General features: G+C 43.0%; 1 protein-coding gene across 4 annotated transcripts in view; it reads right to left on the bottom strand.

Annotated features, from left to right (window-relative positions):
* The window catches only part of LOC110535930 (lysine-specific demethylase 2B), a 22,679-nt gene continuing 863 nt past the window's right edge, over window positions 1–21,816 (bottom strand). The window contains exons 2-10 of one of the 4 annotated variants that reach the window (XM_090190468.1): window positions 6,862–7,086; window positions 6,234–6,377; window positions 5,328–5,414; window positions 4,620–4,898; window positions 3,637–4,436; window positions 3,322–3,485; window positions 3,025–3,186; window positions 2,556–2,774; window positions 1–2,301 (exon numbers count right to left, since the gene is read on the bottom strand). In XM_090190468.1, the coding sequence (XP_090046594.1) occupies window positions 2,120–2,301; window positions 2,556–2,774; window positions 3,025–3,186; window positions 3,322–3,485; window positions 3,637–4,436; window positions 4,620–4,898; window positions 5,328–5,414; window positions 6,234–6,377; window positions 6,862–7,086 (2,262 nt within the window). In that variant the 3' untranslated portion in view covers window positions 1–2,119. Of the gene's footprint in view, window positions 2,302–2,555; window positions 2,775–3,024; window positions 3,187–3,321; window positions 3,486–3,636; window positions 4,437–4,607; window positions 4,906–5,325; window positions 5,415–6,233; window positions 6,378–6,861; window positions 7,087–21,816 lie in introns of all 4 variants that reach the window. The other 3 variants (XM_036935763.2, XM_090190467.1, XM_090190466.1) reach the window with 3 other exon arrangements.

Here is a 21,816-nt window from a genome sequence, read left to right on the forward strand (position 1 = left end):
TTTTATACAGAGAAATATACTTTTAATGACAATCATAGCACTTGGTTTTAGATTTACAAATATAAAACTACATCATGTGCATCTGTGTGGCCAACAGCATTCACTTGACATTGTACGCCACAATCACAACACATAAATAATGACAATTATATTATTTGCACAAAGCCACAGATATGATTATGGATGATTACTCAAATATAAATAAAGAACATTTAAAATAATGACTAGATCTGTCAATCTTGGAATTAATGATTGGATGAGCAAATGCTCTTTCAAAGAAACTTACTGCACACCAAGTCTGGAGGCCACTTATTGTATCTATGGGTGAAAAATGATTCAATTACTTTACACACTCACATTATGTGGCGGTAGCCTAGTGGTTAGAGTGTTGGACTAGTAACCGGGAGGTTGCAAGTTCAAACCCCCGTGCTGACAAGGTCCAAATCTGTCGTTCTGCCCCTGAACCCCATGCCCTTTGGTGAACAGTACATGGCAACCCAGGCCGTCATTGAAATAAGAATTTGTTCTTAACTGACTTGCCTAGTAAAATAAAAAATTATGGGCTCTTGCTAAAACATGTGAAACACGAAATTGCATTTCTGTTTCATACAAATTTCAAAAGGTTTAAAAATGGATTTAAAAATACTCTTCATATTGGTTGACTGATTCATTTCAAGCTGTATTAATTTAACTAATTGTATTAACAAGCTGTATTATTTAAAGACGCAGAAATCGCCCGACATTTCCTGGTTGCAAAAATTTTAATAGTTCACCCAAATTGTAGTTTTTGGCAAAATAAGCAAGTATAGTGTAGAATACCATCTAAACCACTGTGAAATATATTTTCCAAAACCAAAAATATTGTATTTTCAGCTGTTTAAGGCTGGTGTACAAAACCGAAAATATTGTATTTTCAGCTGTTTGAGGCTGGTGCACAAAACCAAAAATATTGTATTTTCAGCTGTTTGAGGCTGGTGCACAAAACCAAAAATATTGTATTTTCAGCTGTTTGAGGCTGGTGCACAAAACCAAAAATATTGTACTTTCAGCTGTTTAAGGCTGGTGCACAAAACCAAAAATATTGTACTTTCAGCTGTTTGAGGCTGGTGCACAAAACCAAAAATATTGTACTTTCAGCTGTTTGAGGCTGGTGCACAAAACCAAAAATATTGTACTTTCAGCTGTTTAAGGCTGGTGCACAAAACCAAAAATATTGTATTTTCAGCTGTTTAAGGCTGGTGCACAAAACCAAAAGACAAAAACAAAACTTAAGAACGGGAAGCATAGAAAGAACTGAACTCTACCGCTTCTTAGACTTGCTTTCAATGACAGGTCTATAACGCACATTTCTATGTGAAATTGGTCAGGTCACCCCAAAAGTTACATATTGCAGCTTTAGACTTTTATAACATGTATTTTATCATGGTTTTATTTTCATGTTTTATGTAAAGTAAATCCAGTCCAAGTCAGCAACTACCGTTAAACTGTAATGTCAACTTCAGAAATTGGCACATGATATCAAGTAAAACACAGCATCCAAAAATATATATTACCATCGGTGTCAAGGCAAACTGATATAAAGGATCTGTAGGTCAATATTCAGTTCTATGACATGTCATCTGGGGTCTGTTCATAGGTTGAAATCTGGAGTGTAACTTTCACTGAAACTTAAAAATGTTTTGCCCAATGCACGAATTGTTGTATAAAACAAACCTAAATAGTAGAAAAAATCCCCAACAAATTCAATATAACAAACCTTTAAAAAAAATATGTACAAACACAAAAAGAAACACTCATGCAGGCTGTTTTCCTTCACCATCTCCTTCTGTCCAGTAGCTTTACATCCTCCCCTTTCAGCACAAGGATTCTACAACATCCAGAAAGATCGCTGCAAACAAAATCTGCCCAGTCCATTTACACACCTCTGCTTCTCTCCTCAACTCATGTGACATTGTTCGTTCAGAAATCTAACACGGTATATTCTCCACTGAAGAGGAAATAAACATACAAAACCAACCAGTCCAGGCTTGATGGGGGAAACCTTGTCTTGCTCCATTTAGTGCAAAAGGTAGTTCTTATGTTGTGTACATTTTGGCCTGTCTCAGTGTGCCTCAATGAACTAGCCGAGTTTCTGCAGTAATTTGTCCTCTTTGAGGCCAAACTGTACACTTACAGACATCTCAGCTATGAACTGTTCACAGGCCGTCTTGGTCACCTGTTTGCAGTAGCGTAGGTCAATGTGACAGATGCTTCCACAGCGCTTGAAGAAGGTAAGGGAATGGTCTGTCACCCTATTACAAACTGGAGGCGGAGACAAGGCATCAGGCATGAGGAAACGTGTACAGAGCCGGATTGAATATTATGTACGCTAAAACACAACAAAGACTATAGTTAAACTCTTAATATAAAATCGAGATAACAGTTTAAGAATAAATACCTCTTCTATACCCTCTAATATTAACAGACATTATAAAAAGTGAAATAGCAGAGTAACTTAAAAACAGCCTCTGTGCGGTTGCCCCTATTGCTCATACTGACTGGCTGAGGGTTCCTACCTGACAGGTTGATCTCTGTGAGGGAGTCCCTGGTTGTGGTCCCTGCGGCCGTCAGCAGGTTGACCGACTGGTCGTTGACGTGGTTGCAGTAGCTCAGGTCCAGTTGTGAAAGTACCGGCATATGTCTGATAATCAGACGCAGAGAGGTGTCTGTGATGTCCAGCCCGGCCAGACGCAAGTCCATAACGTTCCTCAGCTTACAACGGTTGTCCAACTGGCCTGAGGGTGGAGAGGAGTAATAAAATATGAGTAATTTCCTGTCTCGCAGTCAAACATGCCGAGTAATGGCCTTCATTTTGGTCCTTTAAATAAACACATGTGAACTATCTAAAGATCCCCTCACATTTTCTTCCTAATGGGTTTTTAAAAAGAGGAGCCTCACAGTCCTGTCACACCCAGGATAACCACCAGATTATAACGTAGCCGCGTCAATTTCACACAACTCCCCCCTCCGGTTGCCGGTGGTTACCTGGTCTGTTGTCGGTCGGAGGCGAGAGCAGGTCCCTCATCTGGGCATCTTTGAGCCCCTCCACCCACTGCACATCCAGGGTGCGCAGCAGAGGGCAGCTAGAGGTGCAGAGGGCAGACACAGCCACCCACGAGCACCCGGAGAGCAGCAACACCCGCAGACCTGCAGGACAGAGCGGAGTAGTGTCAGATGAGTTGCAACGCCGAGATAGAGACACAGAGGGATGGACAGTCTCTATTCTCGACCCAAACCATATTTCTCTCTCATAGATCAGTGTGACATGGCCATGGTACATACCTGGTAAGCGGTTTATAAGCCAGCTTAGTTGCTTCTTGGAGATGTTGGTCCAGCTGAGGTCCAGTGAGAGGGGCTGTCTGCGGATGATGCCACTCAGCATGAGGGGAGTGATAGATTTACAGCGGTTCAGATCGATTATGGTCCACAGTCTTTTATCACAGCACCTGTCAGAGATAGACAATGGAGACACACACTCACTATTTGTAATGGACAGGTGAAGGTTTTAGATACCTAGATTCAAATATACCAAGTGTTTATGTTTTTAAAAGGCCTGCGATGTGAAGTAACACAGTTTGAGTAGAATGGAGCTCTCACCATCGGTTCCATGTCTTGCAGACACGCATGCAGACACACAGCTCCTTGTGTGTGATGTGTCCGAAGATCTTCACCCAGACCTCTCGCTGCACCGCGTGGGTTTTCCCGTCCACCAGGGGCAATCTATCCGGCGGGGGGCTGATGGGGGGCGGCCGGATGACGTGGCGCTCCATTTGGACACACTTGGGTGGGGAGCGTGGGGGCAGGGGCCGGGTGCCAGGGGAGCTCCTGTTGAAGCCCAGAGGGGTGATTTGGCCAGGGTAGAAGTGGCGCAGCTCCCAGGGAGTGCAGTTAATTTCCTTGGTCCAGAGGTGTGGCCGCTCCCCTCCTAGGTCACTGCCATTGCGGAAGCTCCTCTTTGGCTCTTCATTCTCACTCTCTGGCTCCAACTTCAGGGGCTGGCGGTTCTCATTGGCAAGGCAGTCCTCGGTCTTCTGGATCTCCTGGTTCAGTGCTTTGCTCAGCTCTTTACTCAGCTCTTTGTTTGGTAATCGGCGTTTGCGGCACGCTTTGGGACGTGGGCCCTTCTCCTGGGGTTCACTGCCCCCCTCACTACTGGGGCCAGCCCATGGAGAGCTGCAGTGAGACTGGTCACTGTCTAGAACAGGAGTTTTGAGAGGAGGCCTGGGCAGGCTTGTCTTTGTGTCCTCGTCATCCTCGTACTCTGCCTCCTCCTCGGTATCTCCTAAACGCCCTCTCCTCTCCAGGCCTCGCTGGTACAGAGAGGCCTTCTCCTCTTCATCCACCTCCTCCTCTTCAGTCTTGATCTGATTAAGGAACAGATGTCCATCTGACTTTCCCTGGAGATAGGAAGGTTTAGTTAGAGAGTATGTTCAACTATGTATACCAGAGCACATAGCATCCAGACTTTAAACAAAAGGAGTTGCTTGGCATAGCATGAAAATTGCCACTCATAGTGAGAGTGTAACGTTATACTAACAAACCACATGATAAAATCGGAGTATCTCTACCTTCTTCCTCACATCAAAGTCCTCTTCATAGTCATCGTCGAAGAGCTTCCTCTTCTTCCTCAGTTTGTCCTCAGGTCTGGGCCGAGGCAGGGTGCTAGGGGACAGGACAGGGGGTTGTCTGTGAAGGGGCTCCCATTCCTCAGGTCTGTGTCTGGGAGTCTCATCCCTCTCAGGCTTCCTCTTGACTGTAGACGTAGAGGTGGACTCGCCCTCCTCCTTGACCACCTTCTGCTCCCTCAGCAGAGAGCCAGGGAGGTTGGACGCGTACTTGAACCCTGGTCCCCTTTTTTGCTTGCAGACCAAAAGGTGGGGAAAAAGGAGACAACTTTATACCTTTTGCTTATCACAACGTTGTCAACAAACTGAGCTACTGTCTCACAAGAGTTAAACGAGATAGACTGTGACTACCACTTCTAGAGAATTAGGTGTTGGTTTCCCCTGTAACAGAAAGGGCATTGGTAAGTAGCAAAGTAAGTAAATGAACAGGAAGTAAAAGCCACAAAGTAAATGCATTACGAAATGCCTCACACTTGAAAGAATTTAACTCTTTGGGGAATGTTTTCCAAAGTTCACAGCCCTGTTTATTAAGTCAATGCAAATCCAACACCAGACTACAAAATATGTTGTGGCAACTGAAATCAGTAATATACCCAGTAACATGTACATTGTATATTTCTGCACATACTTGAGGATAAATGATGAATTCATACAGGTACTCACTTTGCCTGTTTTCCCAGCGTAGTTGCATTTGGGACATTCCCAACAGTTGGGAAGTTCATCATTCACCACGCCAGAGGCATCTTTAACCTGAAAACCATGAAGTAAAAGAGCTAGTTGACAAGAAGGGCAGACAGGGAGTCAAGAATAAAGTACAATGTTTTCCCCACAGAGAGAAAGCGGGAACTGAAAGCACGACCGGGTCCACTTAACGTGAGGCGGTGAAAAACACGTCCTTTTTCCCCTCAGACAATTAAAAGTGAGAATCTCTGGACAACCAACAACCTCTAGCATCTGATATAAAGACCGTCACACAAATTCCTATTATCAAAATGAAAAAATGTATATTCTTCAGCAATACTTTACCTATCACTTTAGAGTATTATGTGCATGGAATACCAAAGGCAGTCACAACTTCCCTTCATTTGAACAGGTTTGAGCAAGATCATGCTATGGTTTGGCAGAATGGTGCATGAGTCACTTTGCATTTTATTTGCATCCGGCTCGACCCGGCAATGTCAACAACACTGCAAAGCTCTATTCTTATGCCATGTGATTTCAGCTGGACACTTCCCCTTCCCAGACACTATATTAGCCTTCTGTAAGTCAATCTGGAGGAAGGAAATTGATGAGCTGGTTCAGTCCGTGTCAAACAACAACAGGAAGTCCCCACCACACCAACGCCTCAAGCTGCCTTGTAAAACTGTCTGAAAGTCAAACGCAGTGAATCACCTACCACTGGTACAGCAGCAAACATTCCAGGATACAGTATTACTCTCAAATGAGTCACAAAGCATATAAAAACCATTCAGGCGAATCTCACACACACAAATGATGAGTCATCAAACTCATCAAGTGGAGGCTTGGCCTCGAGCATGTCAAGTCATGACTGGACACATCCTAGCTCACCTTTAAGCAGTTGGGGTGAACAATCTCACTGCAGATGGAGCACTCCATGAGCATGATGTTGAACTTGTCCTCCTCTTCCTCTAGGGAGTCCTCCTTACCTGCTTCTCCACACACAACACACACAGCCGTGTGGGGCAGGACAGGCTGCAAGGGACAAACACAACATTCCGTGAAACTCATTGATTCAGACACATTGGGTCTACTATGCCAATGTGCAATACAATTCGGAAATGGTGTTCATAAGTTGCAACTGGTCATTCTGTGTTTCCTGTTTTAGAAGAATCATTAACAGACATTGGCAACGACGCCAAGCCGTAGACAAATGTCCACTGATTGGACAGAATCTAGAGACCATTGACACATGAATGAGTCATACTGTGCCAAATAAAAAAATGTTAGCACTCACTTCCTGTTGTCTCGCTCTGTATCAATGTACTTCTGGTCGGTTCTCTTACGCTGACCCTGGTTTTAAACCCTGAACCTCTCATTATGGTTTGTATGTCAAATGCACAGTCTTTGCATGTGGCACAGCACTGCATCATTGAATAAGACAATATTGGCTAACTGAACTCTCTGCTAAATAGTATGGATAATGAAAAGCCTGTGTGGTTTCTTTGGCTTTACTCACTGCAATGCACTGCCTCATGATACAGGACTGCTTCATGCGCCCTGGTCCTCCAAACTTCTTCATGTCTTTACAGAAGTGACAGTCTCCACACTCGGTTCGGAGGCACGCCTCACACTTTCGGCAGCGTGTTCTCCTGCGTCTGGCGCCAGACGCACTGCGATTCGACGGCAGCTTGACCGCTGCTGACGTCCCCATCTTGGGCTTTGGCCGGTTGGCTGCATGCTGCTGCAGAGAGAAAAATTATACAATTCAAGTTGAGGTGGGCAATTTAATGGACACCGTTGCCCAAGACAGTAAACTACCTTCGACTTCATTACTGAACACAAAGCATCTAGTACTGTATGGTCTAATTCTGACATTCATAAAGCTAGTGAGACAGTAGTGCAGAGGCCACCGGCTGTGAGCCACAAACGTTTCTAGATGACAATGCCAAATCTGCAAATCAGCGTTTCCCCCCCCCCCGACAAAAAAGATTCTCCCAATGCTCTTCACCCAAGCCTAGAGCCACCAGAAAAATAAAACCATCCAAATGAGAGATTCCCTATGCAATTACTGAGAAAAATGTTTGTGCTGCAGAGGAGAGTGTTTCCTTGGAAACACAGTCCCCCTGCTTTTCCTAACCATTTGAATAGAATAATGAGAGAAGGTGGGAACTAGCAGAGACATACTGTACTTTAATGGGAGGGGGGAGGGGGTTAGGATTATTTTTTGAAATAAATCATTTTCATGACTCCTCTCCTCTAAGGTACACAACTTGAGGCCATGGGAGATATGCTGGGAAAAAAGTTAAGAGATGAATGTGTTGTAAATTGGGTTATTCATTCCCCTGGTGGTTGTTCTTACTGGCATTAAAAACACTTTGTTGTGGGATCGATGAGTGAAATAGCAGGTAGATCCTAAGAAAGGACCATTCTCCTTCCCTGGCAGGCTATAGCATCGGGAGTGGTGGATATGGACCTATAGTGATCCCTGAAGGGAAACTAAACCGAATAGATGTACACCTCAAGCAGAATCTGCTGGTTGTCACAAAGAGCCCGCAGTCCCAGTTGAGCATGGTGTCCTGCTTACTATCTCCTGCAAAGGACATCAGTGACCCACACAGCTCATCTATAAGGCCTATACAACATTTAAACAACCTACACAAAATACATATATACACATATATATATACACATACATACATACATACATACATACATATATACATACATACATACATACATACATATATATATATATATATATATATATATATATATATATATATATATATATATATATATATATATATATACAGTGCCTTGCGAAAGTATTCGGCCCCCTTGAACTTTGCGACCTTTTGCCACATTTCAGGCTTCAAACATAAAGATATAAAACTGTATTTTTTTGTGAAGAATCAACAACAAGTGGGACACAATCATGAAGTGGAACGACATTTATTGGATATTTCAAACTTTTTTAACAAATCAAAAACTGAAAAATTGGGCGTGCAAAATTACTCAGCCCCCTTAAGTTAATACTTTGTAGCGTCACCTTTTGCTGCGATTACAGCTGTAAGTCGCTTGGGGTATGTCTCTATCAGTTTTGCACATCGAGAGACTGACATTTTTTCCCATTCCTCCTTGCAAAACAGCTCGAGCTCAGTGAGGTTGGATGGAGAGCATTTGTGAACAGCAGTTTTCAGTTCTTTCCACAGATTCTCGATTGGATTCAGGTCTGGACTTTGACTTGGCCATTCTAACACCTGGATATGTTTATTTTTGAACCATTCCATTGTAGATTTTGCTTTATGTTTTGGATCATTGTCTTGTTGGAAGACAAATCTCCATCCCAGTCTCAGGTCTTTTGCAGACTCCATCAGGTTTTCTTCCAGAATGGTCCTGTATTTGGCTCCATCCATCTTCCCATCAATTTTAACCATCTTCCCTGTCCCTGCTGAAGAAAAGCAGGCCCAAACCATGATGCTGCCACCACCATGTTTGACAGTGGGGATGGTGTGTTCAGCTGTGTTGCTTTTACACCGAACATAACGTTTTGCATTGTTGCCAAAAAGTTCAATTTTGGTTTCATCTGACCAGAGCACCTTCTTCCACATGTTTGGTGTGTCTCCCAGGTGGCTTGTGGCAAACTTTAAACAACACTTTTTATGGATATCTTTAAGAAATGGCTTTCTTGCCACTCTTCCATAAAGGACAGATTTGTGCAATATACGACTGATTGTTGTCCTATGGACAGAGTCTCCTACCTCAGCTGTAGATCTCTGCAGTTCATCCAGAGTGATCATGGGCCTCTTGGCTGCATCTCTGATCAGTCTTCTCCTTGTATGAGCTGAAAGTTTAGAGGGACGGCCAGGTCTTGGTAGATTTGCAGTGGTCTGATACTCCTTCCATTTCAATATTATCGCTTGCACAGTGCTCCTTGGGATGTTTAAAGCTTGGAAAATCTTTTTGTATCCAAATCCGGCTTTAAACTTCTTCACAAAAGTATCTCGGACCTGTCTGGTGTGTTCCTTGTTCTTCATGATGCTCTCTGCGCTTTTAACGGACCTCTGAGACTATCACAGTGCACAGGGAGGCACAGGGAGGGCTGTGAGGACCGTTTATTTGACCTTTATTTAACTAGGCAAGTCAGTTAAGAACAAATTCTTATTGTCAATGATGGCCTAGGAAGTGGCTTAACGACAGATTTGTACCTTGTCAGCTCGGAGGTTTGAACTTGCAACCTTCCGGGTTACTAGTCCAACGCTCTAACCACTAGGCTACCCTGCCGCCCCAGTTGACTGCAGAAATCCAAAACAACCACAATCTATTATCAAGCACTGCAAAATCAGAAGGCTATCACACTCCTGTTAGGCTTAAGTAAGCATGTCAACACTGCATGCTTGTGTATTTATGGCCCAAACACATCTGCCACTGTATTAGCCAGTAAGTCCATCAATGAAAATAAACATGAATCACAAGACAGCAACACACACACACAGGTTCACCGAAAACATCTTACCACCTAGCAATGCTCCTCAATTAAGAATGAATCCACAACAGTGAAAACCTTCCACCCCTGAACTAAACACTGAGATACACACGTCATCCCTTACATAATCATCCTCCTGGACTATCCTGGCTAATAAGGACAAAAACCTCAGTTTTAAAAAAGCAGATGGAATTATTGCTGAGGGCTTAAAGAGAGAGAGTGAGAGAGACAAAAAAAAACACACACACTACAACAGGGTCATTGAGAACAAAGTGTTCCTTCATGAAAACCAAAATAACATTTCACCGGGGACGGGAGACATGCCACAAGAACATTTTCTATCAGGAAGCTTTTCTTCAGGTTTGGAGAGAGAGAGAGTTGTTTTTGATGACATTTCATCTTTGGCCATCCTCAAGCATATTTCCAGATCCAAACTGAGGTTCTCAAACATATACCGTTGTTGACGACGCAGCATCTAACAGGGATTGGGAAACACAGACTACAATGCTTTTCAGAATAAATATGATTGACCAATAAGTGTGTGTGAAGACATCAGAAAAACACTGTGACTATCAGCATTGCACAACATTCAAGTGCGATTGCAACATATTCCTGGCATTGTCTTGAACTGTTGAACTTCCAAAAACAGATCATTTTGAGAGACCTCTGAGCAGAACTCTACAAAATGGTATCCAACACAACAGATCCTTAACATCAAAAAGGCCCTAATAGACAGACAGGATCAACGTGTAGGCCCACTAAAATCCCATGTGTGCTGCATGACCTCTTTTCCCCTGGGACACTCATCTTCACCCTGACAGAGTCCTTGAGTAAAGTATCTGATACTCTCTTACTCCAAATAGTCAAGCGTTGTGTGCAACAGCGTCAGCATGACAAAATGCTTGACAACGTTCTACACAATTCTGTTCTACCAAAGGGGCATGAGTTTGTCTTGGTTAAAACAAACAAAATGAGTACTTACCTAACAAGTGGGTGAGTATGGTCTACAAAGCCCTGACCTCAATCCTATAGAAAATATGTGGGCAGAACTGAAAAAGTGTGTGCGAACAAGGAGGCCTACAAACCTGACTCAGTTACACCAGCTCTGTCAGGAGGAATGGGCCAACATTCCCCAAACTTATTGTGGGAAGCTTGTGGAAGGCTACCCAAAATGTTTGACCCAAGTTAAACAATTTAAAGGCAATGCTACCAAATTCTAATTGAGTGCATGTAAAACTTCTGAACCACTGGGAATGTGATGAAAGAAATAAAAGCTGAAATAAAATCACTCTACTATTATTCTGACATTTCACATTCTTTAAATAAAGTGGTGATCCTAACTGACCTAAGACATTGCATTTTTTACTAGGATTAAATGTCAGGAATTGTGAAAAACTGAGTGGTGTATGTAAACTTCCGACTTCAACTGTACACACACACACCATGCAACAATTTCAACGATTTTACTGAATTACAGTTCACATAAAGAAAACAAATTGAAATAAATTAATTAGGCCCTAATTTATGCATTTCACATCACTGGGAATACAGATATGCATCAGTTGGTCACAGACACCTTTAAAAAAATCTATATATTTTTTTAAAGGGCCTCAGGACCTCATCACAGTATCTCTTTGCATTCAAATTGCCAATGATAAGATGCAATTGTGTTCATTGTCCGTAGCTTATGCCTGCTCATACCATAACCCCACCATGGGGCACTGTTGACAACAGCAAACTGCTCGCCCACACAACGCCATACATGTGGTTTGCGGATGCGAGGACGGTTGGACTCATACCCAAATTCTCTAAAACGAAGTTGGAGGCGGCTTATGCTAGAGAAAGTAACATTACATGATCTGGCAGACAAACTCTCCAACAGAGACAAACTTTCCAACAGAGATTTCTGTGATTATTTAGTTAATCATTTATTTATTAACTGAGACAATTGAAGTATGGAGGATTCATAGTGAAGACTGGGTTCGTGCAGATAACCAACAATTTACGACGTATGGAATGAGACTAACGTGAGGTAAAGAACAATTCATTAACTAGAAGACCAATTGATCAGATATTAAAATATCTGAAAGTTATATTAGGAAAATTATATCTTTGTAGTCTGAATATTTCCCTTGGTGCCCCGACTTCCTAGTTAGTTTAATCACGTAATAATAATAATTACAGAGAATTTATTTGATTAAACTGAAGACTTATTTTTATGATGCCAAAGACACGACACCTGCGACGAACCATCAAACAGGCAAAACGTCAATACAGGGTTAAGATTGAATCATACTACACCTGCTCCGACACTCGTCTTGTGGCAGGGCTTGCAAACTATTACAGACTACACAGCCACAAGCTGCCCAGTGACACGAGCCTACCAGACGAGCGAAATCACTTCTATGCTCGCTTCGAGGCAAGCAATACTGAGGCATGCAGGAGAGCATCAGCTATTCCGAACGACTGTGTGATCACGCTCTCCGTAGCCGACGTGAGTAAGACCTTTAAAAAGAGGTCAACATACACAAGGCTGCAGGGCCAGACGGATTACCAGGACGTGTGCTCCGGGGCATGTGCTGACCAACTGGCAGGTGTCTTCACTGACATTTTCAACATGTTCCTGATTGAGTCTGTAATACCAACATGTTTCAAGCAGACCACCATAGTCCCTGTGCCCAAGAACACAAAGGCAACCTGCCTAAAATACTACAGACCCGTAGCACTCACATCCATAGCCATGAAGTGCTTTGAAAGGCTGGTAATGGCTCACATCAACACCATTATCCCAGAAACCCTAGACCCAGTCCAATTTGCATACTGCCCAAACAAATCCAAAGATGATGCAATCTCTATTGCACTCCACACCCTCTCCAAACCAGGACAAAAGGAACACCTACGTGAGAATGCTATTCATTGACTACAGCTCAGCGTTCAACACCATAGTACCCTCAAAGCTCATCACTTAGCTAAGGACCCTGGGACTAAACACCTCCCTCTGAAACTGGATCCTGGACTTCCTGACGGGCCGTCCCCAGGTGGTGAGGGTAGGTAGCAACACATCTGCCACGCTGATCCTCAACACTGGAGCCCCCCAGGGGTGCGTGCTCAGTCCCCTCCTGTACTCCCTGTTCACCCACGACTGCATGGTCAGGAACGACTCCAACACCATCATTAAGTTTGCAGACGACACAACAGTGGTAGGCCTGATCACAGACAATGACGAAACAAACTAGAGGGAGGACCTGGCGGGGTGGTGCCAGAATAATAACCTGTCTCTTAATGTAACCAAGACTAAGGAAATGATTGTGGACTACAGGAAAAGGAGGACCGAGCAAGCCCCCATTCTCATCGACGGGGCTGTAGTGGAGCAGGTTGAGAGCTTCAAGTTCCTTGCTGTCCACATCAACAACAAACTAGAATGGCCCAAACACACCATGAGAGTCGTGAAGAGGGCACGACAAAGCCTATTAAACTAAAAAGATTTGGCATGGTTCCTGAGAGCCTCAAAATGTTTTACAGCTGCAACATCGAGAGCATCTTGACTGGTTGCATCACTGCCTGGTATGGCAATTGCTCGGCCTCCGACCGCAAGGCACTACAGAGGGTAGCGCGTACGGCCCAGTACATCACTGGAGCTAAGCTGCCTGCCATCCAGGACCTCTACACCAGGCGGTGTCAGAGGAAGGCCCTAAAAATTGTCAAAGACCCCAGCAACCCCAGTCATAGACTGTTCTCTCTACTACCACATGGCAAGCGGTACCGGAGTGCCAAGTCTAGAACAAAAATGCTACAACAGTTTTTACCCCCAAGCCATAAGAGGCCTGAACAGGTAATCAAATGGTTACGTGGACTATTTGCATTGTATACCCACCTCCCCCAACCCCCCTTTACGCTGCTGCTCTCTGTTTATCATATATGCATATTCACTTTAACTATACATTCATGTACATATGTATATACTACCTCAATTGGTCCGACCAAACAGTGCTCCCACACATTGGCTAACCGGGCTATCTGCATTGTGTCCCGCCACCCACCAACCCCTATTTTACGCTACTGCTACTCTCTGTTCATCATTATTGCATAGTCACTTTAACCATATCTACATGTACAGTCATTGCCAAAAGTTGAGAATGACACAAATATTAATTTCCAAAGTTTGCTGCTTCAGTGTCTTTAGATATTTTTGTCAGATGTTACTAAGGAATACTGAAGTATAATTACAAGCATTTCATAAGTGTCAAAGGATTTTATTGACAATTACATGAAGTTCATGCAAAGACTCAATATTTGCAGTGTTGACCCTTCTTTTTCAAGACCTCTGCAATCCACCCTGGCATGCTGTCAATTAACATCTGGGCCACATCCTGACTGATGGCAGCCCATTATTGCATAATCAATGCTTGGAGTTTGTCAGAATTTGTGGGATTTTGTTTGTCCACCCACACCTCTTGAGGATTGACCGCAAGTTCTCAATGGAATTAAGGTCTGGGGAGTTTCCTGGCCATGGACCCAAAATATCAATCTTTTGTTCCCCGAGCCACTTAGTTATCAATTTTGCCTTTTGGCAATGTGCTCCATCATGCTGGAAAAGGCATTGTTCGTCACCAAACTGTTCCTGGATGGTTGGGAGAAGTTGCTCTCGGAGGATGTGTTGGTACCATTCTTTATTCATGGCTGTGTTCTTACGCAAAATTGTGAGTGAGCCCACTCCCTTGGCTGAGAAGCAAACCCACACATGAATGGTCTCAGGATGCTTTACTGTTGGCATGACACAGGGCTGATGGTAGCGCTCACCTTGTCTTCTCCGGACAAACTTTTTTGATGCTCCAAACAATTGGAAAGGGGATTCAGAGAAAATGACTTTACCCCAGTCCTCAGCAGTCCAATCCCTATACCTTTTGCAGAATATCAGTCTGTCCCTGATGTTTTTCCTGGAGAGAAGTGGCTTCTTTGCTGCCCTTCTTGACACCAGGCCATCCTCCAAAAGTCTTCGCCTCATTGTGCATACAGATGCACTCACACATGCCTGCTGCCATTCCTGAGCAAGCTCTGTACTGGTGGTGCCCCGATCCCGCAGCCTGTGAAGCCCCTTTTTGTGCAAAGCAACAATGACGGCACGCATTTCCTTGCAGGTAACCATGATTGACAGAGGAAGAACAATCATTCCAAGCACCACCCTCCTTTTGAAGCTTCCAGTCTGTTATTCGAACTCAATCAGCATGACAGAGTATTCTCCAGCCTTGTCCTCATCAACACTCACACCTGTTAACGAGAGTTGTCAGCTGGTCCTTTTGTGGCAGGGCTGAAATGCAGTGGAAATATTTTTTGGGGGATTCAGTTCATTTGCATGGCAAAGAGGGACTTTGCAATTAATTGCAATTCATCTGATCAATCTTCATAACATCCTGGAGTATATGCAAATTGCCATGATACAAACTGAGGCAGCAGACTTTGTGAAAATTAATATTTGTGTCATTCTCAAAAGTTTTGGCCACGACTGTACATACTACCACAATCAGCCGGACTAAGCGGTGTCTGTATGTAGCCTCGCTACTTTTATAGCCTCGCTACTGTTTTTCACTATCTTTTTACTGTCGTTTTTATAACTTTACTTACCTATTGTTCACCTAATACCTTTTTGCACTATTGGTTAGAGCCTGTAAGTAAGCATTTCACTGTAAGATCTATACCCATTGTATTCGGCGCACGTGACAAGTAAACTTTGATTTGATTTGTAGCATCTGAACGGTTTGGCCCACAAAGTCTTATGGAAAGATGAGACGCTCATGAACATTTCGGTAGTTTTGCAACAAATGCTTTCTGGTCTTTCATATATCTCTCTGATGTAGGAGAGACACTTCAGAACAATCTTCCTTTTGAGACTCTGTTCCAAGTAGTGAATCTGTTCTTCAATGTGTTTATATAGGCTAATACAGTGCATTCGACAAGTATTCAGACCCCTTGACTTTTTACACATTTTATTCTAAAATGGATTAAACTGTACCCCCCCCCCCCCCCCCCATCATCAAATCTACACACAATAACACATAATGACAAAGCAAAAACAGGATTTTAGAAATGTTTACAAATGTATTAAAATAAAAAAAAAAACTGAAATCTCACATTTACATAAGTATTCAGACCCTTTACTCTGTTGAAGCACCTTTGGCAGCAATTACAGCTTTGAGTCTTCTTGGGTGTGACGCTACAAGCTTGGATTTATTTTCAGGTCTCTCCTGAGATGTTTGACTGGGTTCAAGTCCGGGCTCTGGCTGGGCCACTCAAGGACATTCAGAGACTTGTCCCGAAGCCACTTCTGCATTGTCTTGGCTGTGTGCTTAGGGTCATTGTCCTGTTGCAAGCTGAACCTTCACCCCAGTCTGAGGTCCTGAGTGCTCTGGAGCAGGTTTTTATCAAGGATCTCTCTGTACTTTGGTCCGTTCATCTTTCCCTCGATCCTGACTAGTCTCCCAGTCCCTGCAGCTGAAAAACATCCCCCCAGCTTGATGCTGCCACCACCATGCTTTACCGTAGGGATGGTATTGGCCAGGTGATGAGCGGTGCCTGGTTTCCTCTAGACGTGACGCTTGGCATTCAGGCCAAATAGTTCAATGTTGGTTTCATCAGACCAGAGAATCTTGTTTCTCATGGTCTGAGAGTCTTTTAGGTGCCTTTTGGCAAACACCAAGCAGGCTGTCATGTGCCTTTTAATGATATTGTGGCTTCCGTCTGGCCACTCTACCATAAAGGCCTGATTGGTGAGGTGCTGCAGAGATTGTTGTCCTTCTGGAAGGTTCTCCCATCTCCACAGAGGAACTCTAAAGCTCTGTCAGAGTGACCATCGGGTTCCTGGTCACCACCCTGACCAAGGCCCTTTTTTTACTTCACCTTTATTTAACCAGGTAGGCCAGTTGACAACAAGTTCTCATGTACAACTGTGGCCTGGCCAAGATACAGCAAAGCAGTGCAACAAATACAACACAGAGCTACACATAAACAAATGTACTGTCAATAACACAATAGAAAATAAATCTGTGTACAGTGTGTGCAAATGTAGAAGACTAGGGAGGCAAGCAATAAATAGGCCATAGAGGTGAAATAATTACAATCTAGCATTAATACTGGAGTGATAGATGTGCAAGTAGAGATACCCTCTTGCACCCCAGTAAGTAATAATATGGGGATAAGATAGTTTGGTGTGCTATTTACAGATTGGCTGTGTACAGGTACAGTGATCGGTAAGCTGCTCTGACTGCTGATGCTTAAAGTTAGAGCGGGAGATATAAGTCTCTGATTTTTGCAATTTGTTCCAGTCATTGGCAGCAGAGAACTGGAAGGAAAGGCGGAGCACGTGCACCTGCTGGAGCACGTGCTACGGGTGGGTGTTGCCCTTCTCCCCTGATTTCTCAGTTTGGCCGGGTGGCCAGCTCTAGGAAGAGTCTTGGTAGTTCCAAACTTCTTCCATTTAAGAATGATGGAGGTCACGGTGTTCTTGGGGACCTTCGATGCTGCAGACATTTTTTGGTACCCTTTCTCAGATCTGTGCCTCGACACAATCCTGTCTCTGAGCTATACAGACAATTCCTTTGACCTCATGGCTTGGTTTTTGCTCTGACATGCACTAACAGCTGTTGTACCAACTAGACAGGTGTGTCTTTCCAAATCAGATGGACTCCAATCAAGTTGTAGAAAAATTTGAAGGATATTCAATGGAAACAGGATGCACCGGAGATCAATGTTGAGTCTCATAGCAAAGGGTCTGAATACTTATGTAGATAAGGCATTTGTTTATTTTTAATACATTTGCAAAAATGTCTGAAAACCTGTTCTCGCTTTATGGGGTATTGTGTGTAGATTGAGGGATCTTTGTTAAATCAATTTTAAAATGAGTCTAATGTAACAAAATGTGGAAAAAGTAAACGAGTCGGAATACTTTCCAAAATAATATTCATCAAATAATTCTATATATTTTTCACCATGAAGAATTAAAATTATAAATCAAATAGCTAAATTATCATTGGTACAACCTTCTAACAACAATTCCATAAAGCTTAGTTGACCCCCCCCCACTGGCTTAGACTGAAGGATTAATTAAAGAGTTTCATTCCTCTCTGCCAAATTTAGCTAGTTCAGGTTACAGATCCCTCTTGTTAGGCTCATCCAATTAGTCCCCTCACTCAGACCACTGCTAGACAGTCCCAAGCAAAATTCTTGCTTGAGAAATTGCTCTTGGCTAAGAAGCTATTTTTGTTTCCTTTTGACCACTAATTCAAGAAACAAAATAACAATTATTTTATTGCATTTGGCTTTTAAGACCCTTTTATAGTATTTTTAACCAAAGTGGTCTCGCTGGTATGAAATATTACAGAATCTAGTCAAAAAATATGAAGACTAATGTGTTTGTCTACAGAGTCTTGAGCTTTAATAGTTCCAGACAAGGAACAGAAACAAAACAACGGACCAGCACTTACTGTAACTTGGCTGACTAATGTGTTACGAATGTTAGGTAAGTTTGTTGAGGCCCTCAAACACTAGGCCTAGATGGGGGCCTGGTCTGAGTAAGGCCCTCTGACTCACAGTTTCACTGTGGATATCAGTGCTATGGTAGGAAGTCACATGGTTCACCATCTGCCTAGCTCCAGTGGACCCCAGGACACCACACCACACAAGGGGGGGGGGGGGGGGGGGGAGTCTATGACATCTCCACAACTGTGCCAAAAGTATAAGATTGAAATCATCTCCTTCATGAACAATGACTGTGCGAGTGGGTGTTTAAAGGGAAATGTCAAAATTGTTCTACTTCATATTCATCATCATCTTCAGCACCACCCCAAAATCAACCATGTGAAAAGGGTGCGTTTCTGTTTGTGTTAAAAAAGATGGAGGAAGAGAAATGTTTCCATTGATGTCGATGGGCATCATGTGATTTTAACCAATTCTAAGTAGGCATTGCCTACTAATTGGTTGATGTCATTGGAAATACTTATCTTCCACTTATTGTTTTTACTACATCACATATGTTAATGTTGGCGTGGTGCTGGAGATGATGAATATGAAGTTAAATTCTCTTTACATTTATCTTTAATGTATTGTGCTTCCTAACTCATAGCCCCCCAGGAAACCACCATTTGTCTTTTAATTGAAGCCGAGAGAGCAAGGAGTTTGAAGCTGGGTTGTGTTTGAATCAGTACTCAGTGAAACAATCCTACATCTTCCTCCATAAGGTCCTGGATCCCACTGGTCTAGCGTGTATTTTCTGCTTGCGGGGTAACCTACAACGAAAAGTAGCCAAACAGGCAAGAGCGATCAAGTAGTGCTGTAAGAGCTAACAGTTTTTCTGTAAAAAGGGGTAAATCGGTTACGGAATTGGCGGCAGAGAGAAAAGTAATTGCTGTTTTTTTCTCCACACATTTTCCTTGGAGTTAAAGAATTTTGCCATTTGAAATCTAATTCCTGCAATTCTTCATATTTGGGCATGGCTATTTCTGTGTTCTTGTGCTCAAACATAACAAAACCAATGGGGAACCCAATCGGGGCCCCTGGGCATGTACCCTGCTTGCCCCGTCAGTAATCCAGTCATGCCAGAAATACTCCTACATTTGTTTTTAGACATTTCTATTCTCCCTGACTGTTAAGCTTTTATTTTCGTGATTTCTAATTCTCAAAGATTGTACATGCAAATACCGTGCATTTGTAAAGTATTCAGACCTTGACTTTTTCCACATTTTGTTACGTTACAGCCTTATTCTAAAGTACATGTTGTTTTCCTCAATCTACCCCATAATAACAAAGTGAAAACAGGTTAGGACATTTTAGCAAATGTCTAAAAAAAAAAAATGCAAATACCTTATTTACACAAGTATTCAGACCCTTTGCTATAAGACTAGAAATTCAGCTCAGGTGTATCCTGTTGCCATTAATCATCCTTGACATGTTTCTACAGCTTGATTGGAGTCCACCTGTGGTAAATTCAATTGATTGTACATGATTTGGAAAGACCCACACCGGTCTATATAAAAAGGTCCCATGGTTATTAGTGCATGTCAGAAAAAACAGCCATGAGGTCGAAGGAATTGTACATAGAGCTCCCGAGACAGGTTTGTGTCAAGGCACAGATCTGGGGAAAGGTACAAAAATATTTCTGCAGCACTGAAGGTCCATAAGTACACGAAGTACATCGTTCTTAAATGGATGAAGTTTGGAACCACCAAGACTCTTTCTAGAGCTGACCACCCAGCCAAACTGAGCAATCAGGGAGGAGGGCGGGCCTTGGTATGGGAGGTGACCAAGAACCTGATGGTCACTCTGACAGAGCTCCAGAGTTCCTCTGTGGAGATGGGATAACCATCTCTGCAGCACTCCATCAATCAGGCCTTTATGGTAGAATGGCCAGATGGAAGCCACTCCTCAGTAAAAGGCACATGACAGCCTGCTTGGAGTTTTACAAAAGGCACCTAAAGGACTCTCAGACCATGATAAACAAGATTCTCTGGTCTGATGAAACCAAGATTGAACTATTTGGCCTGAATGCTAAGCGTCACATCTGGAGGAAACCAGGCACCGCTCATCACCTGGCCAATACCATCCCTACGGTGAAGCATGGTGGTGGCAGCATCATGCTGTGGGGATGATTTTCAGCGGCAGGAACTGGGAGACTAGTCAGGATCGAGGGAAAGATGAACGGACCAAAGTACAGAGATGAAAACCTGCTCCAGAGCGCTCAGGACCTCAGACTGGGGCAAAGGTTCACCTTCCAAAAGGACAACAACCCTAAGCACACAGCCAAGTCAACGCAGGAGTGGCTTCGGGACAAGTCTCTGAATGTCCTTCAGTGGCCCAGCCAGGGCCCGGACTTGAATCCAATCTAACATCTCAGGAGAGACCTGGAATTCGCTGTGCAGCAACACCTCCCATCCAACCTGACAAGAGCTTGAGAGGATCTGCAGAGAATAAATGGGAGAAACTCCACAAATACAGGCGTGCCAAGCTTGTAGCGTCATACCGAAGAAGACTAGGCTGTAATCGCTGCTCAAAGTGCTTCAACAAAGTACTAATTAAAGGATTTTAATACTTATGTAAATGTGATATTTCCGTTTTATTTTATAAATTTGCTAACATTCTAAAAACCGGTTTTTGCTATGTAATTATAGGGTATTGTGTGTAGATTGTTGAGGAAAAAAAACAATTTAATACATTTTATAATAAGGCTGTAACGTAACAAAATGCTGAAAAGGTGAAGGGGTGTGAATACACTTTGAGAATGATCTTTTCGACATACTTAGTGTGGTTTGTCATTCAAGTTTACACTGAAAGCATTTTTTCTGTCCCGAAAATGTATATTTTGTTTATGTGCGGTGCGCCTCTGCTAAATTAATAGAGGGTAAACACTGACTGCTCATTGTTCCCTCTCCCAAACCCCTCTTAAAAGGCACAGAGCATGGTGAGGCCTGAGTTATATGAGCAATGAGGGTCAAGAAAATCATGTTATGTGAGTACAATTCACATGATATGAGGTATTTTCTTAGTGACCCAGATAGTTGAGACATGGAAGAAATATGTATGTGTGTAAAGCGAGCTAAACCTGAATGTGACATAATGGAGCTTCAGCTGGCATGGGCTGAGGTAATGTAATCGATTTACTTTAGTTTAAGTAACAAACCAAGCCTGAGGTTAAGTGAAGTGAAAGGCCCCACATGTACAGCCATGCTGCCTCCTACACTACTCTCCCACACCCTCACTGTTCACACAAAAATACCAGTCACAATGGCCCATAATTTTCCATAATCACAGTAGCTTGACCAAGAACACAATCTGACGGGTCAGTGTGTGACAAAAACATCTAGTAGTCAAAGAGACCATGTATATTCACTGTGTCCTCTTCAGGTTTTATTTAAAACACAAAAACTGAGCTCTGAGGTTACTGGATCACATAAGAAAATCAAGTATGGAGATCAAAGAACTACTTTGGTGGGTAGCTCA

This window comes from Oncorhynchus mykiss, chromosome 11, assembly GCF_057628025.1.
Source record: "Oncorhynchus mykiss isolate SJ-2025 chromosome 11, ASM5762802v1, whole genome shotgun sequence".
Classification (NCBI taxonomy): Eukaryota; Metazoa; Chordata; class Actinopteri; order Salmoniformes; family Salmonidae; genus Oncorhynchus; species Oncorhynchus mykiss.